Genomic DNA, 25,754 nt, shown 5'->3' on the forward strand with positions numbered 1-25,754 from the left:
ACTGAACTTTGGGACCTACTCGACACGGCATCTCCTGACGTCTCCTTCCTTACAGAAACCTGGATGAACACCTCATCAGCGCCCGACATCGCCATAGCCATCCCGGACGCTTACAAGATCATCCGAAAAGACTGCACCAACCAAACAGGAGGAGGCATCGCCATCGTCCATAAGAACACCATCCGAATCACGACCAGCTCCGACGATAACCTCGCTACCGCCGAACACCTCCACTTCCAGATCCACACCGACCCCGGGACCACACTCAGAGGCACCCTCATCTATAGACCACCAGGAACCCGCTCTCAATTCAACGAAGACATCATTGACTTCATCAGCCCACATGCCCTCAACTCCAAAAACTACATCCTACTGGGTGACCTCAACTTCCACCTGGAAAAGAAAAACGACAGCAACACCACCACCCTTCTGGACAACCTGGCCACCCTCGGACTCAAACAACTTGTTGACACCCCCACCCACCTGGCCGGACACACACTCGACCCCATCTTCACCTCCAGCAAGCACATCTCCTTCGACCACACCACAACTCTCCATTGGACGGACCACAGCTGCGTTCACTTCAGCTACAAAAAGACCCTCAACCCCCCACAACCTGTTCCTCGAAGAAATGGAACAAAATCACCGCCGAACAACTCTTCACATCGCTTAACCAAAACCCTCATGCCATATCATCGAATCCAAACCAAGCGGCCTCCAAATTCACACAATGGATCGCCCACAGCGCTGAGGAACTAGCACCCTTGAAAAAAACACCAAATCAAACTAGGTAGCAAAAAGGCACCCTGGTTCAACGATGACCTTAAGAAATCCAAGAAGTTATGTCGTACTCTCGAGAAAACCTGGAGAAAAAACCCAACCACTAACACCCTGACCACCCTCAAGGACGCCACCCGCAAACACCACCAACTGATTCGATCCACCAAGAAATCAGCATTCAAGGACCGACTCGACAAAAACGCCCACAACAGCAAGGAACTATTCAATATCGTCAAAGAATTTACCAACCCCACCGCCGGCACGAATGACATCACTCCCTCCCAAGACCTCTGCGACTCCTTATCCTCTTTCTTCCACAACAAAATCGCCGACATACATAACAGCTTTGAAAACCAGTCCGAGGAACAGTTCTCTCCACCCACCCCCGAACCAAAACAGAACTCACACAACCTTCGCGCCTGGAACCCAATCACTACTGAAGACACCATCCGCCTGATGAACCCCATCCACTCAGGATCGCCAACCGACCCATGCCCCCACTACATTTTCAACAAAGCAGACTCCATCATCGCACCCCATCTCCGCGATGTCATCAACTGCTCCTTCAACTCCGCTACCTTCCCAGAAAGCTGGAAACACGCCGAACTCAGCGCCCTACTGAAGAAACCAACAGCAGACCCCTCTGAACTTAAGAACTACCGCCCCATTTCACTCCTCCCATTCCTTGCCAAAGTCATTGAGAAAGCCGTCAACAGTCAGCTCGCCGCTTTCCTGGAATCCAACAATTCCCTCGACACCTCACAGTCCGGCTTCAGAGCCAAACACAGCACCGAAACCGCACTCATCGCAGCTACAGACGACATCCGAACGCTACTGGACAACGGAGAAACAGTTGCCCTCATCCTTCTTGACCTCTCCGCCGCATTCGACACAGTCTGTCACAGCACTCTCATTCAACGCCTCAGCAACACTGGAATACATGGAAAAGCATTGGACTGGATCATCTCGTTCCTTGACGGGAGAACCCAGAGAGTCCGCCTCCCCCCATTCAAATCAGAGGCCACCGAAGTCATCTGCGGAGTACCACAAGGATCATCACTCAGTCCCACCCTCTTCAACGTTTACATGAGTCCCCTCGCATCCATCGCGCGACAACACAATCTCAACATCATCTCTTACACAGACGACACCCAGCTGATCCTCTCCCTCACCAAAGACCCAAACACCGCCAAAACCAATCTACACGAAGGAATGAAAGAAGTAGCCGAATGGATGAAGAACAGCCGCTTAAAACTAAACTCTGACAAAACGGAAGTCCTCATCTTAGGATCATCCCCCTCTGCCTGGGACGACTCGTGGTGGCCACTGGCCCTAGGTACAGCACCCATACCTACAGACCATGCACGTAACCTGGTATTCATCCTAGATTCCTCCCTCTCGATGACCAAACAAGTCAACGCCGTCTCATCCTCATGCTTCAACGTACTTCGCATGCTCAAAAAAATCTTCAGTTGGATCCCCACCGAAACAAGAAAGACAGTCACCCACGCTCTGGTCACTAGCCGACTGGACTACGGAAACACCCTCTACGCCGGAACCACAGCCAAACTACAGAAAAAACTCCAACGCATCCAAAACGCCTCAGCCAGACTCATACTAGACATCCCTCGTCAAGCTCACATTTCCGGCCACCTGAAAGACCTCCACTGGCTCCCCGTCAACAAGAGAATAACGTTCCGTCTCCTCACCCACGCACACAAGTCCATCTACGACCTAGGACCCGAATGCCTCAACATACGTCTGTCCTTCTACACACCCACCCGCCAACTACGATCATCCAATCAAGCCCTCGCCACAATTCCGCGCATCCACAGATCCACCATGGGAGGAAGATCCTTCTCCTATTTAGCGGCCAAAACCTGGAATTCTCTCCCCACTCACCTCCGCCTTACACAGAACCACCTTTCCTTCAGAAAACAGCTTAAAACCTGGCTATTCGATCAGTAATGCACAACCCTCCCCCAAGCGCCTTGAGACCCTCTGGGTGAGTAGTGCGCTATACAAATACTTGAACTTGAACTTGTGTTTGGTCCCCGCTGTCAGCTCAATTTCAATACTTTACATAAGTTAGTTTAATGCAATCATTTACAATCTCACTCAGTATTCTGTTGACTAATAATTATGCTTGGAGTAAGAAGCTCAATGGAATATGGCGCTGTGTTCCCACATATGAGAGAAACGGGCTTGTTAGACACCACATTCAATGTGTCTGTCAGGGACATACCTAAGGGATAGGGGAATTTGGGCCCTTCATTGCATGCAGCTATTTGGTACATGCCTTGGGGGCAGCGTGATTTGGATCTTACATTCCATGCAACTGACTGGTCCATGCCTGGGATAGGGTGAGTTGGACCTATATTCTGTGCATCGACCTCGTAGTTGTCTGGGGTTTTCAGTGATTGAATACTGCAGATTCCATTCATCTGACCTGAACATGTTTGTGGTTCGGATGATTGGACCCTGCAATCCATGCATCTGTATTTTAAATGCTTGGGGATATGGTGGCTAGATTCGACATGCCTATCTGCTGCCATCTTCTTTCATAGGGACAGAGCTGATGCTCCTGAATTCCTTTTTTCTTTATGGTAACTTATGTGTGGTATTGCTTCCTTAGGTGCTGTTTGGGGCGAGTATTAACACGTGTACCAGTCTACTCTGGGGAACTTAATTAAAACAGGTGACCTAAGACTTTAGCTGTGATCTGTGAAAGTATTACTCTTGATAAACCTCTGCCAAGCTGTTTGGAATTAGCACATTAGTAGTTTTAATGTACTATATGGTACCATTCTGTCAGATTAGTGCCAACGCAGAATGTACTTGGATAGCCATCAGACACCTCTGGGAGAATATGGGATGAAAAACATCATGAGCAGTGCAAAGCCCAGACAGTGCACAAATTCAGCTAACTTCATCATGAAGTAAAACTGGAGATTCTGCATATGCATGCAATTTGTTGGATAGTTGTACAGACAACTGACGCTGATGAACGTACTGCAGCCTTGTAACCAAGCCTAATAGTGTCTTCTCAATTGCTGTTCGCCTCAATAACCCTTGATCCTCCAATCAGAATTCAAATTGCAGAACCACAGGCCATGCCCTTCAAAGTCCAAGGCGTAGAATATTTGCATAGTGTATTTCAACCATCTGAGTGGTATTGTGGCAAATCTGGGCATCTTTCCCCACCTGGTTTTCGTTGGTGTCACTGTTTTGTCAATGAGGTGTAGCGTAGACTGTATTGTTTCATTATGGTATAAATAGTATGTGGATGCATGAGCCTTAGAACTTTGCCATTTTGTTTATTCATGAGGTTGAATGGTTGTCCATAGCAGGAGAAGTTAGTCTTGTTGAACGGCATTGTTTGCAATTGAATACCTACAAAGTCATGCTGCATTTGTTGCTGTGGTATTGCTTAACTAGCATCTTTTAATGGTTCTTTCTGTAAGGTGAGATAGAGTGAGGAGTTCTGTGAACAGCAGTGAAGACAGTAAAAAGTCATATGACTTTGGTCCTATGATGTGCGTATGAGGGTATGATGTGGTCTTTCAAAGATGTTCTGTCATCTCTGGTGCATCTTTTAATTGGAGGTTAAGTTATCTGCTTCACCTCTGGTCCTTAACCCTGAACCTCTACACAAAGGACTAATATACTAGTCAGATGTAGACATGTATCCCCCGGCCAAAGTTAAACCAAGGGGAGTAATAAAAAAAAAAACAATATGGAATCCAGTTTCCATCTCCTATATGTTGCGCAAGCATGTGTCTGGCCATAATCATGAATTGGTTGCCAGTGGCCAGTTTGAAGTCTTACCTCGGATTCGGACTGGGCTCCGCACTGTCTTCAGCTTACAGCATCAAAAAACCCTCCAGCTCTCTAAACTCTCTCTTATACTTACATCATTCCTATCCCCAGCCCAATGTCTCCAATCTCGTACTGATACTGTGTTCCAAATAGAGTGCTTGACTACCAGAATTGTATGCAGATTCCAGTGTACTGACACACTTCACTACATATAGACAAAACCATCCATATAAAGGGACACGCAAGAGTCCTGAAGGCAGAATGATGAACCACTCCTCTTACAAAGAAACAAATCATAATTATTGACAGTCAACAGGGATGCACATGTACACAGAGGATTTTTAAATAGGCACAATGGAAATTGCCTTAAACTCACTGTAGGAGTAATAATGGGCATGACATAAGAAGCTTGCAGCTCGGATAAAGACCAGATGGAAGGGACATGGCTGAAGGAAACTTGGAGATGAAACTAGCAGCGGAATAGCAAGGTTTGTGGTCGGAAGAAACTGTGCATACGTTTATGGCTGGAGGGTGGAAGCTGGCAGGCTACAGTGAAGACCAGGGTGATGCATATCATGGTTGTATGAACAAATATGCACATGCGATTTCTCTCGCCACTGAACCTGTGAATATAGCTTTTAGAAAGTGTCTGGTGCTTCACAGCATATGTGTTCTGGGTGCTTAAGGCAGCACTTTTAGCCTGGTGGCTTCCAGTCACATGCCCTACTTTGGGTATTCAAGATGTTAGTTCTTTATGTAAAATGGTAATATAGCACTTTGTAGCATTTGAGAGGGATGAGTTTTCTGAGAGGACACTATCCAGCACTAATGGGAGCTGACAGTCTCAGAGCTGGTCCACAAGACCAGCAGAGGACATGGCCTCTGCTCTCCTGTCAGGCAAATTTAGTGAGCACAACTAGGCAGAAGGGACCTTTTGTGTCTGCCGTGGGGCCACAGTTGTGCGGGCATCACTCAATGCTCTGAACTTTGTAGCGAAGGCTCCTAGTTTGATGCACACGTTCAGCAAAGTCATTTGCTCAGCAAGAACAAACTCCTAAAGCATGATTTTGTTCTTTCAGAACAAACTAACAATGACCCAAATATCCAAGGAGCTTTCTCACTATGCTTAGGTGCGATTGTGTGTTTTTCCAATCAATTACCTGGCGGCCTTGGGTAGGAAAATCTAGTTAAAGTCAACCTACCCAAAGCACGGCGACTATCATTAAGACCTCATCACCTTGTGGCAAACAGGCCATCAGGTCAAAGGTTTCTGACAGCACAGCCAATTGACGCTCTGCTGTGGGCTACCCAGAACTCCCTCAACTCTAACCAGAGCCGGTGAACCACAGGGTTAGCAGAGTGGGAGTAACACCAATTTACAGTGCTGCTCTCAATCGGCCAAACTGTAAAGGACCCATCTGTCTTTTACCATATCAGCTGCTAAATCTGTGAAAAGAAGTACGGAACGACCACAAGTAGGTACTTTATTTAGTGCGTCCTGTCAAGGCAAATCCCAGGAAGCAACTGACACCAGTGAAACACACCATTCCAGAGTGGAACCCACACATTGCACGAGCTCACACACGAGCTCTAAGCACATTCCACAGATCCCAATACATCCCCCTTCCTTCACAATAATGAAAAACAAGAGATACAGAAAATGAGTAAAATGAAGAAAAAACTGAAGGAAATTTAAAAAAAAAACATAACATAGCAATATGACATAGCATATAATAACCTTACAGCATTTTGTAATCCTGAAACTCTGCGGAACAAACTTCAATCTGGTAGATGCACCCCTAGAAGGAACACAGTCAAAATGAATAGTATCCCTGCCGTGAACACTGGTGGGCACAGCCGTAGAAGGAGAAAGAACTCCAAATTGCTTGTTAACATAGTCAATGGAAACAGCACACTTATTTCAAACTTTCCCATTCTTCAACACTACCATATGATTCTTCACAGCAGCCACTGTTTAAGGAGCAGAGTAGCAAGACTCCCCCTTGCGAAGAAAACCAGGTTTTTTAACTCGCATCCAATCACCCACCTTGACAGGCGAAGACCAACGAATTCCAGGTCTGGTGTCGTACTTAGCCTGAACAGCAGCCCTGATATCACTTACAACTGACAATTTCTTTGTGTCTACCTCCCTCCTAGACATCCATTCTTTGTTCATTTAGAGCCCGCAACCCTTCCCCTATGTAAAGTAAAGTATGTAAATTGTACATGTAAAGTACTATGTAAAGTAAATGGAGCAATCCCGGTACTAACATAGGAGTGGTCCTCACAGCCCACAGCATGTCACTGACAGCTTGTCGCCAATACAACCCGTTCACTAAAGCCAGCTGCAGATGTTCTTTGACAACTCGGTTTAAGCGCTCAACCAAACCGTTGCTGCGGGGATGATAAAGGGGCATAAGAGTGTGTCTCAAACCTATATCCTTAAGAAACTTTTGCATCTCACAAGAAACAAACTGGGTACAGTTGTTGACACCAACTCTTCAGGAAAACCCTCCCTGAGAAAACCATCCTGGGACTTGCTTGCCTTGCTGATTTTTAAAAATTGTATGTTTTCTGGCATTTCTCCTCTGAGTTTGAGCGGCTTACTAGGGGGATTGTGTTTTTACTTATCTTGATCTGCCTCCCTGCCCATAGACTCCCCAGTCCACCACGAGCGCTGCTCGATTGATGTGGAGGGAGCCTAGGGGTTTTCAGATCACCAGCAGATTTTCCTACTTCCGGTAGGAGGAGGTGAGTGTTCTAGTGCTCAGACCTTCCTCCCTTTAAAACCGGAAGCTGGGGGCGATGCGCAGCGGACGCGCGCAGCAGGCACGCCAAAGGCAAGCCCGTCTGCGCTCATCCGAGCCAGAACGGGACCAGGGGCCACACACTCTGCCCGTCTTACCCAAGCCTATACAGCTAAGGAGCTTCTCTCTCTTCAAGTGAATGGGTCAATTTCTAAAAACCTCCATAACATCCTTGAGCACAATGGAATACTACAGTCTGGACACTTTTTCCCCCTCTCTCCAATGGGTCTCCCTTCACTAATTTCTCCCTCGAGCCCCAGGGCCGTACAGTCTGTAACTCCCCCCTGTTGTTATAGTTCTAACTATGACCATCTATCTATATGGTATTTGAATACTCGATCATTGGTCAAACACCAGCTTGAGATCTTTTATCTCCTAGACTCTATTAAGCCAGATATCCTGCTTATATCTGAAACTTGGCTTACATCTGATTCTATTCCGGATATATTGGCCGCAATCCCCGACAACTACTACATCCTTCAGGCAAACAGGCCACAGGAGAAAGTAGGGGGCGGTGTTGCTGCCATCATTTCTCAAACTCACAAATTCTCTTCCATTACTATCCGCTATATGTATCAAGCTATTTAGCATTCGCAAAGGCCGAAATTCTGCGAATTTCGGCCTTTGCGAATGCTAAATAGACAAATGGAATGTATCAAACAAGTTTGATGCAAAATAAGGATTAGCAAAATTTGCTAATCCTTATTTTGCGATTGCACTTAAGGAATTGCAAATTTTGCGATTCCTTAAATGCAATGTATCAAACAAATAAAATGCAAAAAATGCCATTAAGGATTAGCAAATTACCACCAACTTCTAGTTGGTGGTAATTTGCGAATTCTTATCAAAAATCTTTTTTGATAAAAACCAAAGGTGCCATAAGACGCCCATACATGCCCTTAGGGCATGTATGTGCGCCATATGCCCCCAAATGTCTTTTTCAGGGGTGCAGCAGGGTGTTCTTGAGACACCCCTGCACCCTTGGAAACATCCCTAATTTGCGATCAGCAAATTGCTAATTGCAAATTGCACTTTCATTCCTATGGGCCTACTGGCCCATGGAAATGAAGGGGTAATTTGCGATTGACAATTTGCTAATCTCAAATTAAGGAATGCTAAGGAATCGCTATTGGAAAGCGATTTTGTACATACATACCGTTTTGCATTTCCTAAATAGCGATTCCTTAAAATTCGCTATTTAGGAAATGCAAAATGGTTTGTTGATACATATAGCGGTATGTCCAGTATCCCCTCGGTTGACGTCATATTATTCAAACTTGACTCCAACAGGCTTCCCTTAACCTTCACCCTTTTTTATAGACCACCTGCTTATCTACCGAATTTTCTTCAGCTATTCGGCAGTATGGTTGCCGAGCTGGCGATAAATCATGCTAAAATCCTTATCATAGGGGACTTTGATTACTAGCCCCATGATCAGTGCGAAAGCACTTGCTCGAAGGATTTCACGGATCTGCTAAATGGTCTTAACTTCACCCAGCATATCAACGCAGCCACCCACATTAAGGGCCATATCTTCGACCAGGTCTGGTCTTCAAACCTGGATATTTCGAACCTCCAGATTTCCCCTTGTGCCTGGTCGGATCACTTTCTTATTTCTTTTGCTCTTCCCATAACCGTCACTTCCAAATCCTTAACCCCCGACCCTCTCACAATTAGGAAATGGAGTCGGTAGACATTACTTCTCTCTCTCTTTCCCTTGCTGCTTCTATACCTAGTCCCCCCCAGCCTTTTGGACCACCTCTCTCAGTCCACACCCAGGCTGAAGATATCAATACCTGGTTGGCCGAGGCAAGGGATATCTTTGCTCACACGATGCCCAGCTCTGGTTCACCAAGGACCTGAAAGAGAGGAAACTCGCTCTTCGTCAGACCGAGCGTAAGTGGAGATCGGACTACTGCCCCCTAAAGAAAATCATTTTTCTTACTGCTCTAAAAGATTATAAATCCGCCATCCTTGCAGCCAAAACTGAATATTTTTCTGCAAAAATGTTGAATTCTTCAAACAAAGCCAAAGAAATCTTCTCAATAGTGGACGAATTAGCAAAACCCGATCGTGTCTCCATTAAACCCCTGTCATCACAGTCCCTTTGCCACTCTCTTAACAGTTATTTTATTGAGAAGATCATTAAAATTAAAACCAGTATTCCCAAAACTGTTTTAATCCCCAATCCTGGCAATATATCTGGGAACCTCTTGTCTTTTTCCAATTTCCCTCTGATCACTAAGGAGGTTTTCTTTTCTCTTCTTAGCAAAGTTCGTTCTGGCTCCCCACGGGACAGCTGCCCCCCTCATATTGCTCGTAAGATCTTTCTTAACCTCCCTGACCCACCAATCTCCCTCTTGAACAACTCTCTTACCTCTGGGGTGGTCCCTTTCCCTTTCAAATCAGCAGTCGTTTCCCCCATCCTTAAAAAAACGGGAGCTGACCCTGAGGTACTGAGTAACTTCCGCCCTATCTCTTTGCTTCCCTTTTTGGGTAAAGTCCTGGAGGCCTTCGTAGCAAACAGCCTCAGCACCTTGGTGGAAAATTCGAACTTCCTAGACCCCCATCAAGCGGGGTTTAGGCCTCAACATTCCACTGAGTCTATTGCCCTGGCGGTTCATGATGAACTCAGAAAGGGGGCCGATCAGAATATCTCACAAGCCTTGGTGCTCCTGGACTTGTCGGCGGCGTTCGATACCGTTGACCATACCATCCTTCTCGATCGGGTCGAGAACGCCGGCATCCGGGGCACACCGCTGAGGTGGCTGACATCATTTCTTCAGGACCGAAATCAGGCAGTCCGCCTCTCCACTTTTGCCTCAGAAAAAAAAGTCTTACCTGCGGAGTCCCTCAGGGCTCCTCTCTCTCCCCTCTATTATTTAATTTGTACATTTTTCCTTTAATCTCAGAGCTTCAGAAAAGATCAGCAGTCATCTTTAATTATGCAGATGACCTTCAGCTTATTTTCAATATTGATTCTTCCCCTTCCTCCATCGAGAACTTTCAATCCACAATGACCTTTATCAGTAGTTGGATGAACGCGAACCAGCTCAAGCTTAATCCTGATAAGACCGAGCTGGTCTTGACAGGGCCCCCAGGAAACCCTTGGAACACCAACTTTTGGCCACGCTCCCTGGGCTGTCCACCATCTCCTGTCAACTCTGTAAAAAGCCTCGGAGTTACCATAGGCAATGATCTTTCTATGAGGGCCCAAATTAAATCAGTGGTATCGGTCTGCATATTCCACCTACGTCGCATTAGAAAAATCTGCAGATTTCTATCTTAAGACGCCCTTGTTCAAGTCACTCTGGGATTGGTCATATCCCGGATTGACTATGCAAATGCACTGTACGTTGGAATACCTGCTTACCAAACTCATCAACTCCAACTCATTCAGAATCAAGCAGCTAGACTTATATATGGCCAGCCTAGGTCTAGTCACACTACACCTCTTCTTAGGAGCCTTCATTGGCTCCCTGTGGCCCAGCGCAGCCTCTTTAAACTTGGTTGCTTGATTCACAAGGCCCTCTCCCTGCAAGGCCCGGCCTTCATTGCCTCTCGGATCCACCGTTACGTTCCTTCTTGGGTCCTACGATCTTCATGCTCAAACCTGCTGTCAACATGCACCTTTAGACGCATGTTGGTTCTCCTCACAAGCTCCACTCTTCTGGAACTCACACCCTCCAGCTCTTCGTCTAATCCCCTCCTATCCCCAATTCAGGAGGGCGTTGAAGACCATGCTCTTCTCCCAAGCCTACAATTAACGGATCATACCACGCTGCTTTGTTCTCAGCCTGTCCTTGAAGCGCCAAGAAACCGTTGGTGTACGTGCGCTGTATAAATCATTTTTATCATATCATATCATATCCTGCAAAAAACTGATTACAGACGAAGAGTTAGCATTATCAACAAACCTAACTTCAGGCCATTTAGACATGTAGTCAATTAAAACTAGGGCATATTTAGGAGAACTGCCAACGAGTCCAAACAGACACACAATGTCGAAGGCCAATTTCGTCCAAGGAGAGTTCTTCGCCACAACAGGTTCAACCGGAGAAGGCTAGGTCACCTGGGATTTGTCACTCGTAACACAAGCACAACAGTCACAAACAAAATGCTCAACATCCTTATCTAAGGCAGGCCACCAAAAATGTTCACACCCTACGTTTCATGGCTCGAATCCTAGGATATCCTTCATGAGCCAAATTCAAAATCTTTTTGCGCAGAGACAAAGGAGCTACCAACAGACCACCTCTCCTCAATATTCCATTGACCACGGATAACTCATCCTTCACTCTTTTGCAAGACACTAACTCATAAGGGCAATCTTTATCACTAGGCTACACACCTGATATGAGATCAAAGACCTTCATCACATCAGCATCTTCATACATACACTCCAACCATTCGTGTTCAGAAAGAGCAGCCCCAGCAGTACCTTCCAATGAACACACAGCACAAACTATTTCTAAATCATCACAGCCCCAACACATCATCTTCACATGAGAGAGGTAACCTGGATGAGCAATCAGCTACATGGTTTTTGGCTCCTGCCACATACTCAAGCTGATAGCGAAACTCCTGCAATCTATATTGCCATTTAGAAATATGTGGCGTGGCCCTGCCACCACCTTTGGTGGTAAACAAAGGTTTATGATCGGTTCTTAAAATGAATTAATTGCCCCACAAGAAAGTTCTGAAGTGTTGAACACACCCACCACAAACCCAAAGCATCCTTTTCAATTGTAGAATAGGTGCTCTCAGCACCCCTTAAGGTCCTTGAATCAAAAGCAATGGTTTCTTCACGACCATCGCCCCTCCTCTGAAGAAGAACCACCCCTAAACCAACATTACTTGCATCAGTAGACACAATACGTAGATCAATAATGTTGAAAAGTTTAAGGGGATGAGCATGTACAATTTCTTGTTTGATTGACTCAAACTTATTGTTGCAGTCAACATCCCATACATGTTTGACATTATTCTTTAGCAAGAACCGCAAGGAAGCAGTTTTGGCGGAAAAGTTGGTGACGAATTTGGCATAGTACTCCATCAACCCTAAATAAGAACGGAGTTGGTCCTTGTTCAAAGGTGTGGGTGCATTTTGGATAGCTTCAATAATCTTCAGTTTAAGGTTCAATTCCTTTAAATGATAAGTTAATAAACAGCCTCTTCAAGAAATTTGCACTTATCTGCCCTCAACGTTAAACCACTAATACTTAACATATGCTTGACTCACTCATCGTGTTCAGATTCAGATTTCCCATAAATGAGAATGTCATTCTGAAAAAACACGACTCCAGCAATTTGTTCATAAATCTCTGGAACACTGTTGAAGCCAACGCAAGGCCAAAAGGCATGCAAATGTAGCGATAAGAACCCTCAGGAGTGACAAAAGATGTTAAGTGTCTAGATTCTTTACACAGCTCAATTAGGTGATACGCTGAAGAAATCTCAAGGGTGGAGAAAAACCTGGCACCCTGACGAGTGGTCAGCATCTTGTTGATGTTTGGTAGAGGTTGACGATCAAGCCAGATGTTGGCGTTGAGATCTCTCAAGTCAACACACATCCGGAGAGATTTGTGGGATTTCCACGCTAAAACAATGGGGGCCAACCATTCGGAAACTTCGATAGGTTCAATAACTCAAGCAGCACATAGTCGTTCCAATTCACATTTGAGCGAATTGCGTATACTCAAAGGTACCTTGCGAACCTTATGAGCAACAGCTTTTGCACCGTCCTTGATTACGATGCGATGCTGAAACCCGTTGAGTTTCCCAAGTTCACTCTAAAATACTTCAGAAAAAATGTAACCCCACTTGTCATTGGATATCTGAGTAACAGTGCGAGTAGCGGAAGAGTCAGGAGGTGTGAGATTATAGAATTGACTGAGGCTATTGTGGGACACCACCATACCAGGATGATTCGGGTCTAGGATGATGTTAAGAGCGCCCTGCTCATCCCACCCCAGCAAGTTCACACCATCCTTGACCACAAACACAGTTCCCATAGCTTGATCAGTATGAAAAACCACATTTGCCAAAAAAAATCCTAAAACTTCCACTCTTTTACCCCCATCTGTAAAGATTTTGATGTTGGACTGTTCCAATTGAACGCCGACTACTTTGCCAAAATCTTTGACGTTGATGATAGTAAAAGGCGAACCAGAATCAGCAAGAAAGCTAAGACAAATACCATTGACATTAATGTTGCACGAAGGAGATTTCCTTTTGTGAGACCCCTCCAGAGAAGATAGTTCAAGAACGCCTTCAGCATGAGACGATGAAGGAGACAACATCAACAGTTCATAAGTCTCCTCATCAGAATCCATCAAATATTCTCCAATGGCCTTTACGACTTGAGTTGAATTCTTTTTAACCATAACAGCTTTGCACATTCTGGAGTAATTACCATTTTTCCACATTTATTAAAGGTTTGATTAAGAGCGAAACAAAACCTGGCATTCCCTAAATGTGATTTGCTCCCACATCGGTAGCACATAGTCTCGTTTAGTTCAGATTTGATTTTGGGGAAAGGTGTAATAGTGCTCTGTTCAGATCTGACTTTGGAGTAGAGTGTAGTAGGGCTCGAGGCAGATCCTTTGGATTTAGAGACATGTTTGATATTTAAGAGTTTGACTTCGCTTGTGGAGATAATACTGCTCATTTCTTTCATACAAAATTGAGAATGCTCAATACTCCTAGCCAAGGTGAGTGCAGTTTCTAAATCAGGATCATCAGAGGACAATAATTTCTCTTGGATCTTTTTGTTGGATGTCGTTTCAATTAAATGATCACGAATAATTTCATCTCTAAACTCTCTGTAGTTGCAGGTGACCGCTAGAATTCTAAGAGCAGCAACAAAGTCATCAATTGACTCGCCGGGAGTTTGAGCTTATTGTAAGAACTTGTGGCATTCAAGAACAACATTTCTTTCAAGGCTGAATCTTTTGTCCAAAGTTTTGACGACAGAATCATAGTCAGCAACAAGTAGGGAATCCCCATTGTCATCACCACCACTTAGAAGAGTACTTACTACCTCAAGACGTAAGGTTTTCAAAATGTTCCTACCTTCAGAACCTAAATTGTAAATCAAGAGCGATTTCTTCTTTGTAGAAGTGAAGGTTTACCCATCAATAGCTTCCAAGTATGCTTCAAAAGTATCTTTTCACTGTTCCAACTGAACAGGTGAAGAACCTGCAGACTGTAAAAAAAGGGTGGAGGTGCCAAAACGCGATCCATGATTTGGCGTGGGTGAGTTGCTGCCCAACGTCGACACAACAGTACTGTAATCAGACAAGGCAAAACAATAAACTCAGACAAAAAGGTGAACTGGCATGAGAATTATAAGAAGGCTTTAAAATAAACAAGTGGTATGCCCATCACCGGGTGCGTAAACAGTGCGGGTAGAATAATGATGCACAACTGTGACACAGGAGAATGACTTAAAGTGTGTATGGCTCAACTGTATGCCCGACATGTGGATTTTGAACATAATAATTAAAGCTGTGCTTATCAGTGAAGGCACGACAGAAGACTCCAGGCGGTGATCAGCATAAAGGTTTAACTCAAGCTGTGCCTATCAGCGAAGGCACACAAGCAGACACAAACTGTAATTAGCAAGTAAGTGAGACCCACAGCTGTGCTTATCAGTATGGCTCAACTGTATGTCCGACATGTGGCCTTTGAACATAATAATTAAAGCTGTGCCTATCAGCGACGGCTCGACAGGACACTCCACGCTATGACGCTTGTGCAGGTACTCCGATGTGTTCCACTGAAGGCAACACATGCGTTGCTATGACAATGCACTGTAACAAGAGAAGGGGCAATTCAAAATGGCCGCAAGCAACGTAATGACATTGCGTGGTGCAGCGTCAGGCAAGTCTCGCAGGAACTTCCTCAGAATGCGCATCACGCGCAGTACATCACAAGCAGAGACGTCACAGGGGAGGCACGAGGAGCAATGGAAAGCTCACTTCAACCCCGCGCTCCCATTTCCAAACTAACAAAAAGTACCTTGAAATTGTCGAGATTTGTGTCAACATAACGAGGACCAAAGCTGGATTACCACAGGAATCTCCAACGATAACCAGACCACCAGGGACACAACAGCAAGGCGCAGGATGCCACACAGCAAACAGTATGAATGGAGCCACACAGGATCGGTCAACAGGCAACAGGTTCACCGCAGGATGGGGAAGCCGAAGACGGGACAGCTCGTCACCAGTGAAAAGAAGTACGAAACAGCCACAAGTAGGTACTTCATTTATTGCGTCCAGTCAAGGCAACTCCCAGGCAGCAACTGCCACCAGTGGAACATACCATTCCAGAGTGGAACCCACACATTGCACAAGCTCACACACAAGAGCTCTAAGCACATTCCACAGATCCCAACAATCTGGTTGAAGAGCAGCTCTGGGTGTGCGGAATGTGAGCCAAAGACAGCCAATATACCCCACTATACATTTACCTTATGGGATGGATTCATCAGTCTGGGTATCCCGACAGACCACCCCTCGAGCTGGTAATTTTACTGATGCCTGGTTCAGATGGAGCAGGCAGACATGGCGCATCATCAGGGTGCTAAGATGCTGTTGAGACCACAGTAGAATGGATACAGCAGAATGTGGCTAGACTCATATTGAATACACTACGTTCTAAAAGGCCATTGACAGTGATTCTCCTGCTCCGCTGGGAGGAGACAGGGTTTAGACTGATGGTGTTTTTGGGGTGGATCTTGTGGTGTTGCTTGCACACTGGGTTGGAAAGTGCATGACATCATCATTATGAGGTGTGTGGATAGTAGAGCCTGGGGGTTCTGGTAGGTGGCAGCTGAAGGGAAGATTTGGACAGGGAAGGTGCTATAGCGGTGCTGTCAAGCCCTTATGCAGAGTTGACATTAAGGGAAGATATACACAATTTTATTTATGTATTTATTTATTTGTTGCCATTTATAAAGCGCGACAAATACCCGCAGGCGTCTCGGCGCTGAAATATTTGCGTAAATACTGCTCAGTGTAACTTGCATCATCCGAGTATCTTTCCAGGGGAGCAACTATTGGTTAAACAACCAGGTTTTTAATTTATTGCGGAATGACGTGTCCCATGTATTCTTCACTACAGATCTCACTGGAGATGCTCCTAGCTGCACATGTGGGATTAAAGGAGGCAGGAAATGGGCAGGGTGTGCTGCCTTACAGTCTTAACTTACCATCACATTTTAGTTTTCCAAGTTTCCTTTCTGCAAAAGCCACAATGCTGTCTCCAGTGAATTCTGACTACAGTCACAGTGCTACCTGGCAGCTTGAAAATAAGACTTTAATCCACATGTGTCTGGCTTCACTAGGGACGATGACTTTTCATGCGACCTGCAAATGAAATTACACAAATTGAACTTAAAGAGGGGACCGAACTGCCCCAGTCAGAACCCCAATGAGCTCTGAGACAGGTGGCACATGAAACCCTGAGTTATCACAATTGCAATACATATGTAAATGTTCGGACAATGTGGTGGAGTTTTGTGATTGACACACAAAGTACAGTAAAAATGGTAGCTAAACAGTGAAAACAAATAATGAAACACATGCAAATAAACAATAACAGGCAACATAATGACAATACTGTAATAAACCAGTGCCCTTAAATTATAAACATTACATACTATTCGCAACCAAATACTACTCAGCAAAATTGTGCCCCATATTTGACATTTTATGACAATACCTTGCACACCAACAGCACATCTTTGATATACTCTGGTCATTCTGACCACACTACATGGAGAATAATAGTGAGCCAACTAGTATATTGTGACTGTTCTTGGTAATATTTTGGCTGTTCCTGGCACATCAGTGGTCCATCTTTGATATAAAGTAGGAGTTTCTGGCAGCACACATGATATTCTTGAACTATGGTGGGCATTTGTGACAGAATGTGCCTATACTTGGTATTTCAGTAGCCCATTCTTTACATGCTGTAAGCATTGTTTATCTAATGCCTCAATCTGTGGCAAAATGATGGTGGAAACCCTTGCAATGTCAGCATATCACTATAAATCCCTGTGATAGGAGGACTTTCTTTTGGATGAAAATAATAATGTGTCCTGGTGCTGCAAGAGCACTTGATGGAAATAGCAAGCTGATTTTTGGGACCAAACATTTGTTTATTCAAAATGACAAGTCTATTTTTGGTAGCAAATTATGTATATTTCCACAATTTAGAGCACTGATTTTTGGAGACAAAATGTTAGCATTTCTAGTAATTAAAACTGGTTTTAGAGTAATAATTCATGCTTTGCTCTGAAGGTTCATTGCTATTCTGTTTTTTAATAACAAACAACACTTAGAGCCAGATATACAAAGCTCTGGACGTAAGAATCCGGTAGCAACTTTAAACCAGAATTTTGTGACCAGCAAATAATTTAACAAACTAACCTATGTACTAACAGGTCAGTTTGCTAAATACCAACTTGGAGTGGGTCGCAATCCGACCTACCTCTTGACTATTAATGAGGTAGGTCGCAAATTGTGACTCTCTCCGATTGTTGGCCAGCACAGGGGTGGTGGCATGTAGGGTCAGCCGGCCACCAGCTAATTTTCTTTTAAGGAAACAAGGCTGCATTTAACAACAAAAAAATGTAAAAGTTGATGTAGACTTGTTAGTAGTCCCAGGGACCACTACCTACTCCCAAAACACTATTTTTACATTCATAATGGAGCCCAAGCGCACACCTTCTCGTTTGCAAAATGATTACATCCCAATTCAGGATTCAATAATTTTTAAAGGATATGCAACCGAATATCGGATGCAAAACATTGGCACATTGCATAATGATTCTGTATTTGGAAGGGACGCCTACAACACCCTACTTCCAAATATAAAATCGGTATGGGGTCGCAGTCCTATTTTATGAGTTGGTAAAAGTTTATCAAACTCCGAAATGGGAGTAGCACACTTAAAAACATACACTTAAAAACAGCATTTATGTGGTGGAAAGCTCCACATCGAAGTGTATGGGACCTTAAGAATGCTTCGTACAGCTGGTCCTTAGTGCTATGGCAGGTATTTTTGTACTTTTATATGAACATTTCATTATCTATATTGATAAAGCCTTTTAATATAATCACTACTATTATCAGAGGCCTAAGAATGTGAGAGTATAACATGCCTGTTTTTTGGATTCCGTAAGGTCCCGGCAAATTCAGAAGCCGGTCTGCTGCACGGGTGTCTCAGATTTGTCTAGCTCTGCCTTTGAGACAGAAATTTGTATATTTTTTAATGATTCCTTCCTCCCGCTGCCAAGTAGATTCTCAGTAACAAATAAATGGACAGTAATAAAAGTGACTGATAATCCACTTGGAAGGGGCAGGGTGAACCAATATAAAGAAGTGGAATGTAGATGTGAAGTACATACCCATGGGTAGTGAAGAGAAAACATTATATACATATTTTGAAAACTGCCTGTACTTCATATACATAGCTCAATAGCCAACTGTTAGGCAAATTACGCTGACAAATGCACAGATTTTGCACAGCTTTTCAAATTGTTGTTGGGGAGTAAGAACCCTCATAAACCCTAAGGGAGAAGACTTGACTGCTATACCATAAAAGTATTCGAATATTTCATGAGTGCACCTCTTGAACTCCTGGATTTTAGGCAATTTATTTTGAAATGTTGCTGTGAAAAGCAGCAGTTGGCACTGTTTTTCTATACAAAAATATATTAGGTAAAGGCGAATGTTCTTGAGTGTTGGGCTCAATCCATGCTCTTTGATAGTTATTTAAACCCCACCACTTTCAGAGTTCGCTAGCCACCAATGAAAAATCTAAGTTTTACTTGTACTTTCAAAGATCAACTTCAATTTGAGTGGCATGCCATGAAAATGTTAACCTAAGAAACATTCATCTTTTTCTGTAACCACCATATCATCTCACCGTTGCAGTGAGTATCTAGTTGATGTGCTCTTCTTTGACACTTGTGGCTTTTTCTCTTATCATCTAGGATGGAAATTCCAACATCATGGTTGATGACGTCTTCACAATATCAAGATTTACATCTCCCAGGTTAGTGAATGTATTCCTTGGACACAGCCAGCGGGTTACCAGATCTTCTAAAGAAATTCTTAGAAGAGAACGCACTTCTTCCTCCCATACGACAACCATGCAAGCAACCAGAACAGGATTTTGTTGACCTCTCCATTTTCCTCAGTATTGGTTCTAGAACAGCCTCAGCATCTCTGACACTGAATATGACAAATACGGAAATCTATTGCCATGGTCAGAGATAGACCAAAGTTCTGTTTGTGTTATTTGCTGATCTTATATAGTAAGACCTCTACTCTAACTAAACATTTAGCGTGTTTTATGTTTCACACTGTAATCCGGCATTGGTGTGAAGTTGCAGCTTGAAGAATAAATAAAAATGCCAAACTTGTTTAATATGTGAGGGAAAACAAAAATGGGTAGCACAATTGCTGCCACCATGCATTTGAATACTTTAAACCTTGCAAGATAATATACCAACTGAAAGGGAGAACAAACAATGTAACGCACAGTTTCTGAAAGGTAGTACTGAGTACTCCACAGATAAACATGACATTTATATAGCTTCTTAAAGGAATGGCAAAAGAACCCCACTAATAAGCATTACATTGATATAGCTTCTTGAAGAACAGCTTAGTCAACAGGCCACTCACAGGAACAAATATCTGTGATGTGAGGAGCCTTTATGGCTGACTGAGGGCCTGATTTAGATCTTGGTGGACTAGTTACTCTTGTCACTACGCTGATGGATAACCCACCAGCCGAAATATAAATCCTATAGGATGTAACATGATTTATATTTTGGTGAACGGGATATCCATCACTGTTGTGAGGGGGTAACCCATCCACTGAGATCTAAATCAGGCCCCGAGTAGACATGGCATCTCATAGCTCTGCTGCCCCATCACTTAAATATCATTCTGGAAAGTCGACAGACTTTCCCTATCTTGAAAATGGCCTGACAGCCTGTTTGCAGTAAGGTCAACAGGAACTACTGAAGAACTGGGTAAGTTGGCCCCTGGAAATGTTGTTCCTTTGGTTAGGGAGTGTCCAGGAATCAACCCCACCCACTAGCTGGTGCTAGGTATAAATGTGGCAACTGGAAAGAACACTTTCTGGAACTGCTGAAGAATGAAGTGGGCTGGACCTGCCGACTGTGACATGAGAGGAACTTTGAAGAGCTGGACCTACTCTCCCATGCACCAAAGGCAAAGAAGTGAACTCCCGGAGTCAGTTGGCTGGCTGACCTCCGTTGTGGCTACAGATACAGAACAAGGTGCAAGAAACCTTCTCGCTGGAGTGCCCAGCTGACCAATAGCAATTCGACCTGGACTGGACCTTGCTGTTGGCCCCTGTTCGAGTGACTCCTGGCCCTTCAGTGCTGTCTCTGAGGTCTGCCAAGCCTTCGACATGACCCAGAGGAATTGCTCTGAAATCAGAAAAGGTTGGGACGTAAAAAACCTAGGGGCCTGATTACAATCTTGGCAGATAGGATTACTCTGTGACAAACATGACGGATATCCCATCCATCAAATTATAATTCCATTATATCCTTTGGGACTTGTAATGCAGCGGACGGAATATCTGTCACGTTTGTGATGGAGTTTTCCACCTGCCAAAAACATAATCAGGCCCTAAGTCAGTATGTAACATCATTGCCCGAGATACATCTGGTTAGTGTATCCGACCCACGCTCCATCGTGGTCTGTCTGAAATTGTTCCTAGGTACTGGCCTACCACGACCGGACACTATCATTGATAACCTAATGCCTTTTGGTGCTATTTCTACTTAAAACTTTACACATTCATATTTCTGGTTCCCCTTACAGGATTTTTGTTGGTGTGGTGTTACTTTGTTTAGTAGAAGTTTCTCTACTTTTCTAATTCAGTTTGGGGTTTTTATTACTTGATGTGTTGACTTTATTACTGTTTTGGTACTGCATAAAAACTTTACCCATTGCCCCAAGTTTAGCATGTTTGCTGAGTGCCAAAGCTACCTGGGAGTTTAGTTCCGGTTAATTTAGTAACTATGAGTGTTCAGCCTCACAACAGTTGTGGGCCATTGCCCTTCCCTGCTCTGTGTTTTGACAATATCTGCTAAGCCTCCTACTATATTCATGAGGTGATTTTGCTTACGGACTAGGTATCCAGATGAAATGGCCTTGTGGCAGATCGTTAGTGTTTCTTAGGTTCCTATAATAAGTAGAATATCAGAGTTCAGTTCAAGAACAGACAGTAAATTTCCAGGTCATTCTTATTTATGAATCACATAATAATGAGTAGACAGACCAACTGTGGGTGCCAGGGAGGGGTTGTGGTAAGGGAGAGAAAAGAAGCATTAGGGAAGATTGAGATATGGGTGAGGTTGGAGTGGGAGGCTCGTCATCAGGCTCCAGGATGTGGATACAAATTTCACAGGGTTAGGCGTGTTTTAGGATGGTTGTTGGTGTGGCATAAAAGAGGCATTAAATACTGTGGAAGGAATTTGGGTTCCCCATTGAAGAGAGGACATGGTGAAATAGTCTGGGTAAGAGAAGAGTGTAAGTGAGAGAAGCATCTTAAACTTCCTTTGTTCTAGTTTGAAGCTGTGGAGGGTGTGGTAGAGTGCCACAAACTATAACCTCATCATATCAAACATCCCCCAATAGTCCAAATTTCTTCCATGAGACCAACCATTATCACATGGACCACATCGCTTTCCCCCAACAAATCCTGTCTCTGTTAAACTACAACTAATCCAACAAATCCTAGTTCCTCCCATGCATAGTATCTTTTTCTCTACACATTCTCTCCAAGACATGTTGTTACAAATACATAAAACGTCTCTAGCACCTCTCATACAGGCTTCTTCCCAAAAACTGAATATTTTCCCACAGATTACATCCTCTTTCAATTACCACACCTCTGACCACAGACCACACCTCTTCTCACAAACTACACCTACTAATGTACATCTCCCTTGACAAACCACCACTCCTTTTAAAAACCACCCTACCAGGAACACACCTCCTTCTATGAACCACTTACATTTCCAGAGACCTACGCTTCACCATGCGCCTTTGTCAAAGCTCCATGTGCAAACTGATACATCACATCCAGTTATGCAGACCAAGTTCTTCTCCGAGACTACACCTCCTCCTACAAACATTCCCTCTGCCAGATATCGCACCTTCCTTTAACCACAACTCTTTCCATAACCCACCCTTATCGCCAGTAACACCTCCTCACATCATGCTAGATTTTAAATTCTCCCTTAGACCGCACCAGCTCCCACATACACCTACTCTGATATATTTAACTCTCCCTGCAGACCATATGTTACTCAACATGGTACGTGCCCTCCTGTGAATCATACCCACTGCTATACACCATCCTAATCCTTTATATATATCAAATAAACCACCTTCTTAGAATATCTGCTCTTTTTCTCAGTCTATATAATGTTTTTTGCTCGACACATCCTAAAATTGTCAGGTTTTGATATTTGAGGGTTTCTAATAATGTTCTTTTCTATTTCAGGCCACCAGTGACCCCTGCTGTACCACCAAGACCACCTCCTCCACAGCTGGATTTTCTTCATAAACCACCCGTCCCACCCAGACCTCAGGGATTTCAGAATGTATGATGTGGTATCCACCAACATTGTGCATAACTTCTCATGCATCAAAAGAAAAGAGACGCACAGTTTTATAATACCAATCCCAATGTCTTCTGTGGGATGCAGTTTTTATCCTTTTAAACAATGATCTTCTGTTCCTTGGAAGGGTCACTGACGGGAGTGTGCACACAACAGACACATTTTTACTGATTGCACTACATATTATTGAGCCTCCAGAAACGATCTTTGGATTTGCAGGGAAACAAATAGCTGTTATGTTCACTATCACTTTTATTTACTTTAACTTCCTTAAATATGCACTTCATGAAGTGTTGCGTAGAAGTGGAAAGAAAGCTGTTATTGTATTTAAGGAAATTCTTTGCATAACAAGACTGTGGGATAAAGATAGTGCATAGAATTCCAATCAAATATACGTTTTTGTGAAACCTTGTTTTCTCACACTGTGTCACTCTGGTCTTAAAAGAAGGAAAGGATAAAGGAAGAGGTATGCATAGTTTTATGAAGAATGAAAGACCGGAGCAGCACAGAGCAGGAGGCACATGTGAAAAAAACCAGAACATCAAAGGGTCTTAGGCTACATTTCTCAGGAATACCAACACTCATATGGGAAATTTGAAGATACTTCTGTGCATCATTAGAAAACCATTGGCCAGCTTTCCTTTTCCTTGTGATGATGCACGCATCAGAAGCACCGAACACCCACAGGACGTTTTGAAGACAGTGAGATTGTCAGTATGAAACCTAAAGCAATATTGTATAGTTATGTAAACCTAGGCAAGATATGACCTAGATGCCACTCTCAACCAAAGTGGTACTGCTTCTGTTTCTTCCCTAACGTAATATGATGCTATTGTTCCTGGATGTTCTGTACACAAATCATTTGCTTATGAAGTTCCTGAAGAAACGAGTGATAGGAAGTAACAAGATTGGAGATGGGAGATGAGCTGGTAAGGAGAGGATGAAATAGAGTGCGCCAGAGTATGTTTTGTTAATGTGTGCTCTTCCAGTCCTAATCTGAATATTGGGGCTATGTGTACAAGCCCAGCGCTCAGTTGTTTCAGTAAAAAGAAATGGAGGAGAGCATTACTAATACTTGTTACATCAGCAAGATGCATAAGTACTATGTATGAGAGAAGGTGCTCTTCAAATTAACTAGGACATCTTTTTATTTACACCCTTTATTGGACACTGACATTTTTCTGTAAAACATTGATGTCTGGAGGACTTTTACACTGTATCTGGATCTGACAAATCCACGTTTACTCTATAAAGAGGGTCATTGCTGTTTATTGTGGTGGCAAACCATTAGGAGAGGCATGGAAGATTTGGAAAACTTGAAAATTCTCTTTTTTTCTCTTGGGGGTTTCTTATAGATATGCATAAGGAACATGTTCTATTTTTTGTCAATTGATGTTTGAGTTGCAACCTGTTCAGGAAAACTGGAGAACTTGTCAGCTGAGCGCACACACACTATCCATAATTTGTTGCTAAAGTGCATTTGGATTCTTTTTAAGGGGTTAGGTCCTGAAAACGCCCCGGGTATTACTGGAAAGTCAGTGTAGGGATTTGAACATGAGAGAGAAGCACCGGGAATTCTTTACAGATTACAATCTCATTGTAATGGTTTTGACCACCTATAGATAAGAGAATTGATGTTTTGGCATGTGGAGTTGGTGGCGATTTCGGGAGTCAGTCTTGGCCATCAGCTTGGTATGGGAAGTTGTATCTTTTGTCTGCAAAGATCCAGTGTATTTGTTTACAAATTAATTATGGCACTACGAACTATCAGGAGTTTGTAAATCTATTGTAAAAGATTCAGTAGAGCATAGGTGAAAGTGATTAAGTGCTCTCTTATTAAGTGTATCTGTCTTATTGTTTCAAATATGTGTCTATCTAGGTGTTTATGTCTAATCGTCTGATAGTTTAATTAGAGAATAGAGTTGCAGGAAAATATGATATAGGGCATCTCAGATATAAAGCTCACTGAAGAATCACAATCCTTCCATCACATTTCTTGCTGAAAGGAAGGAAGCAGTTATTTATTTAGTGTTTTTCTACAGCGCTCAAACCACAAATTGCTGTGTTGAAGAGCTAGGCGGTTGAAGGAGGATCTAGAATAGCACAGTGAGGTAAAATGCATGTGAGGTAGAAAAATATTGGCAATTAATGTCCTGCAATGGAAGAACAATAATTTCTCCAATGATGGGAAAGACTTGAAGGTGGGACGGAATGATCACAGGCCAGCGTTGTGCGTTTCACAGTATGTAAATGTGTATGTCCTGTGGTAGATGAAGTCGAAAGTTTATTGATGTCTGCTCAGTCGTCTGTGTCTTGATGTAAATTGGAATTAAAGTGGGTGTATATAATAAACGAGCAATGAGAAAACAGCCAGCTACCTTTGAATATCAAGCCTCCTTGTGTCTTTACAAGCTTTATTTGAAGAAGCAGTCAGTCTTACCAGCCAGTGAAGCATCCTTTGCCAATTGCCAGTAATAACAAATATTACAAATAGTACATATGAGCATTCAAATGTGGCACAAGGATGCTACCTTTGACAAATAAGGTTTAGCGACAGATATGAAATGGCATAAGAGTTTTAAGTAATGTGTGGGCCCCCATCTTAATAAGCTATTCTCTCCAACTCTACAGGCATTATGGTAAGGGTACACATTTTGTGCATT

At 43.5% G+C, this 25,754-nt stretch overlaps 1 protein-coding gene across 1 annotated transcript in view; it reads left to right on the forward strand.

Annotated features, from left to right (window-relative positions):
* Nucleotides 1-25,468, forward strand: part of LOC144755252 (disintegrin and metalloproteinase domain-containing protein 9-like) — a 929,123-nt gene extending 903,655 nt beyond the window's left edge. Inside the window, exons 21-22 of the mRNA XM_078643994.1 lie at nucleotides 19,414-19,475; nucleotides 22,974-25,468. Of these exons, the coding sequence (XP_078500120.1) occupies nucleotides 19,414-19,475; nucleotides 22,974-23,079 (168 nt within the window). The 3' untranslated portion in view covers nucleotides 23,080-25,468. The remainder of the gene's footprint in view (nucleotides 1-19,413; nucleotides 19,476-22,973) is intronic.
* Nucleotides 25,469-25,754: the final 286 nt, after the last annotated feature.

Source organism: Lissotriton helveticus, chromosome 5_1, assembly GCF_964261635.1.
Source record: "Lissotriton helveticus chromosome 5_1, aLisHel1.1, whole genome shotgun sequence".
In the NCBI taxonomy this organism is placed as follows: domain Eukaryota; kingdom Metazoa; phylum Chordata; class Amphibia; order Caudata; family Salamandridae; genus Lissotriton; species Lissotriton helveticus.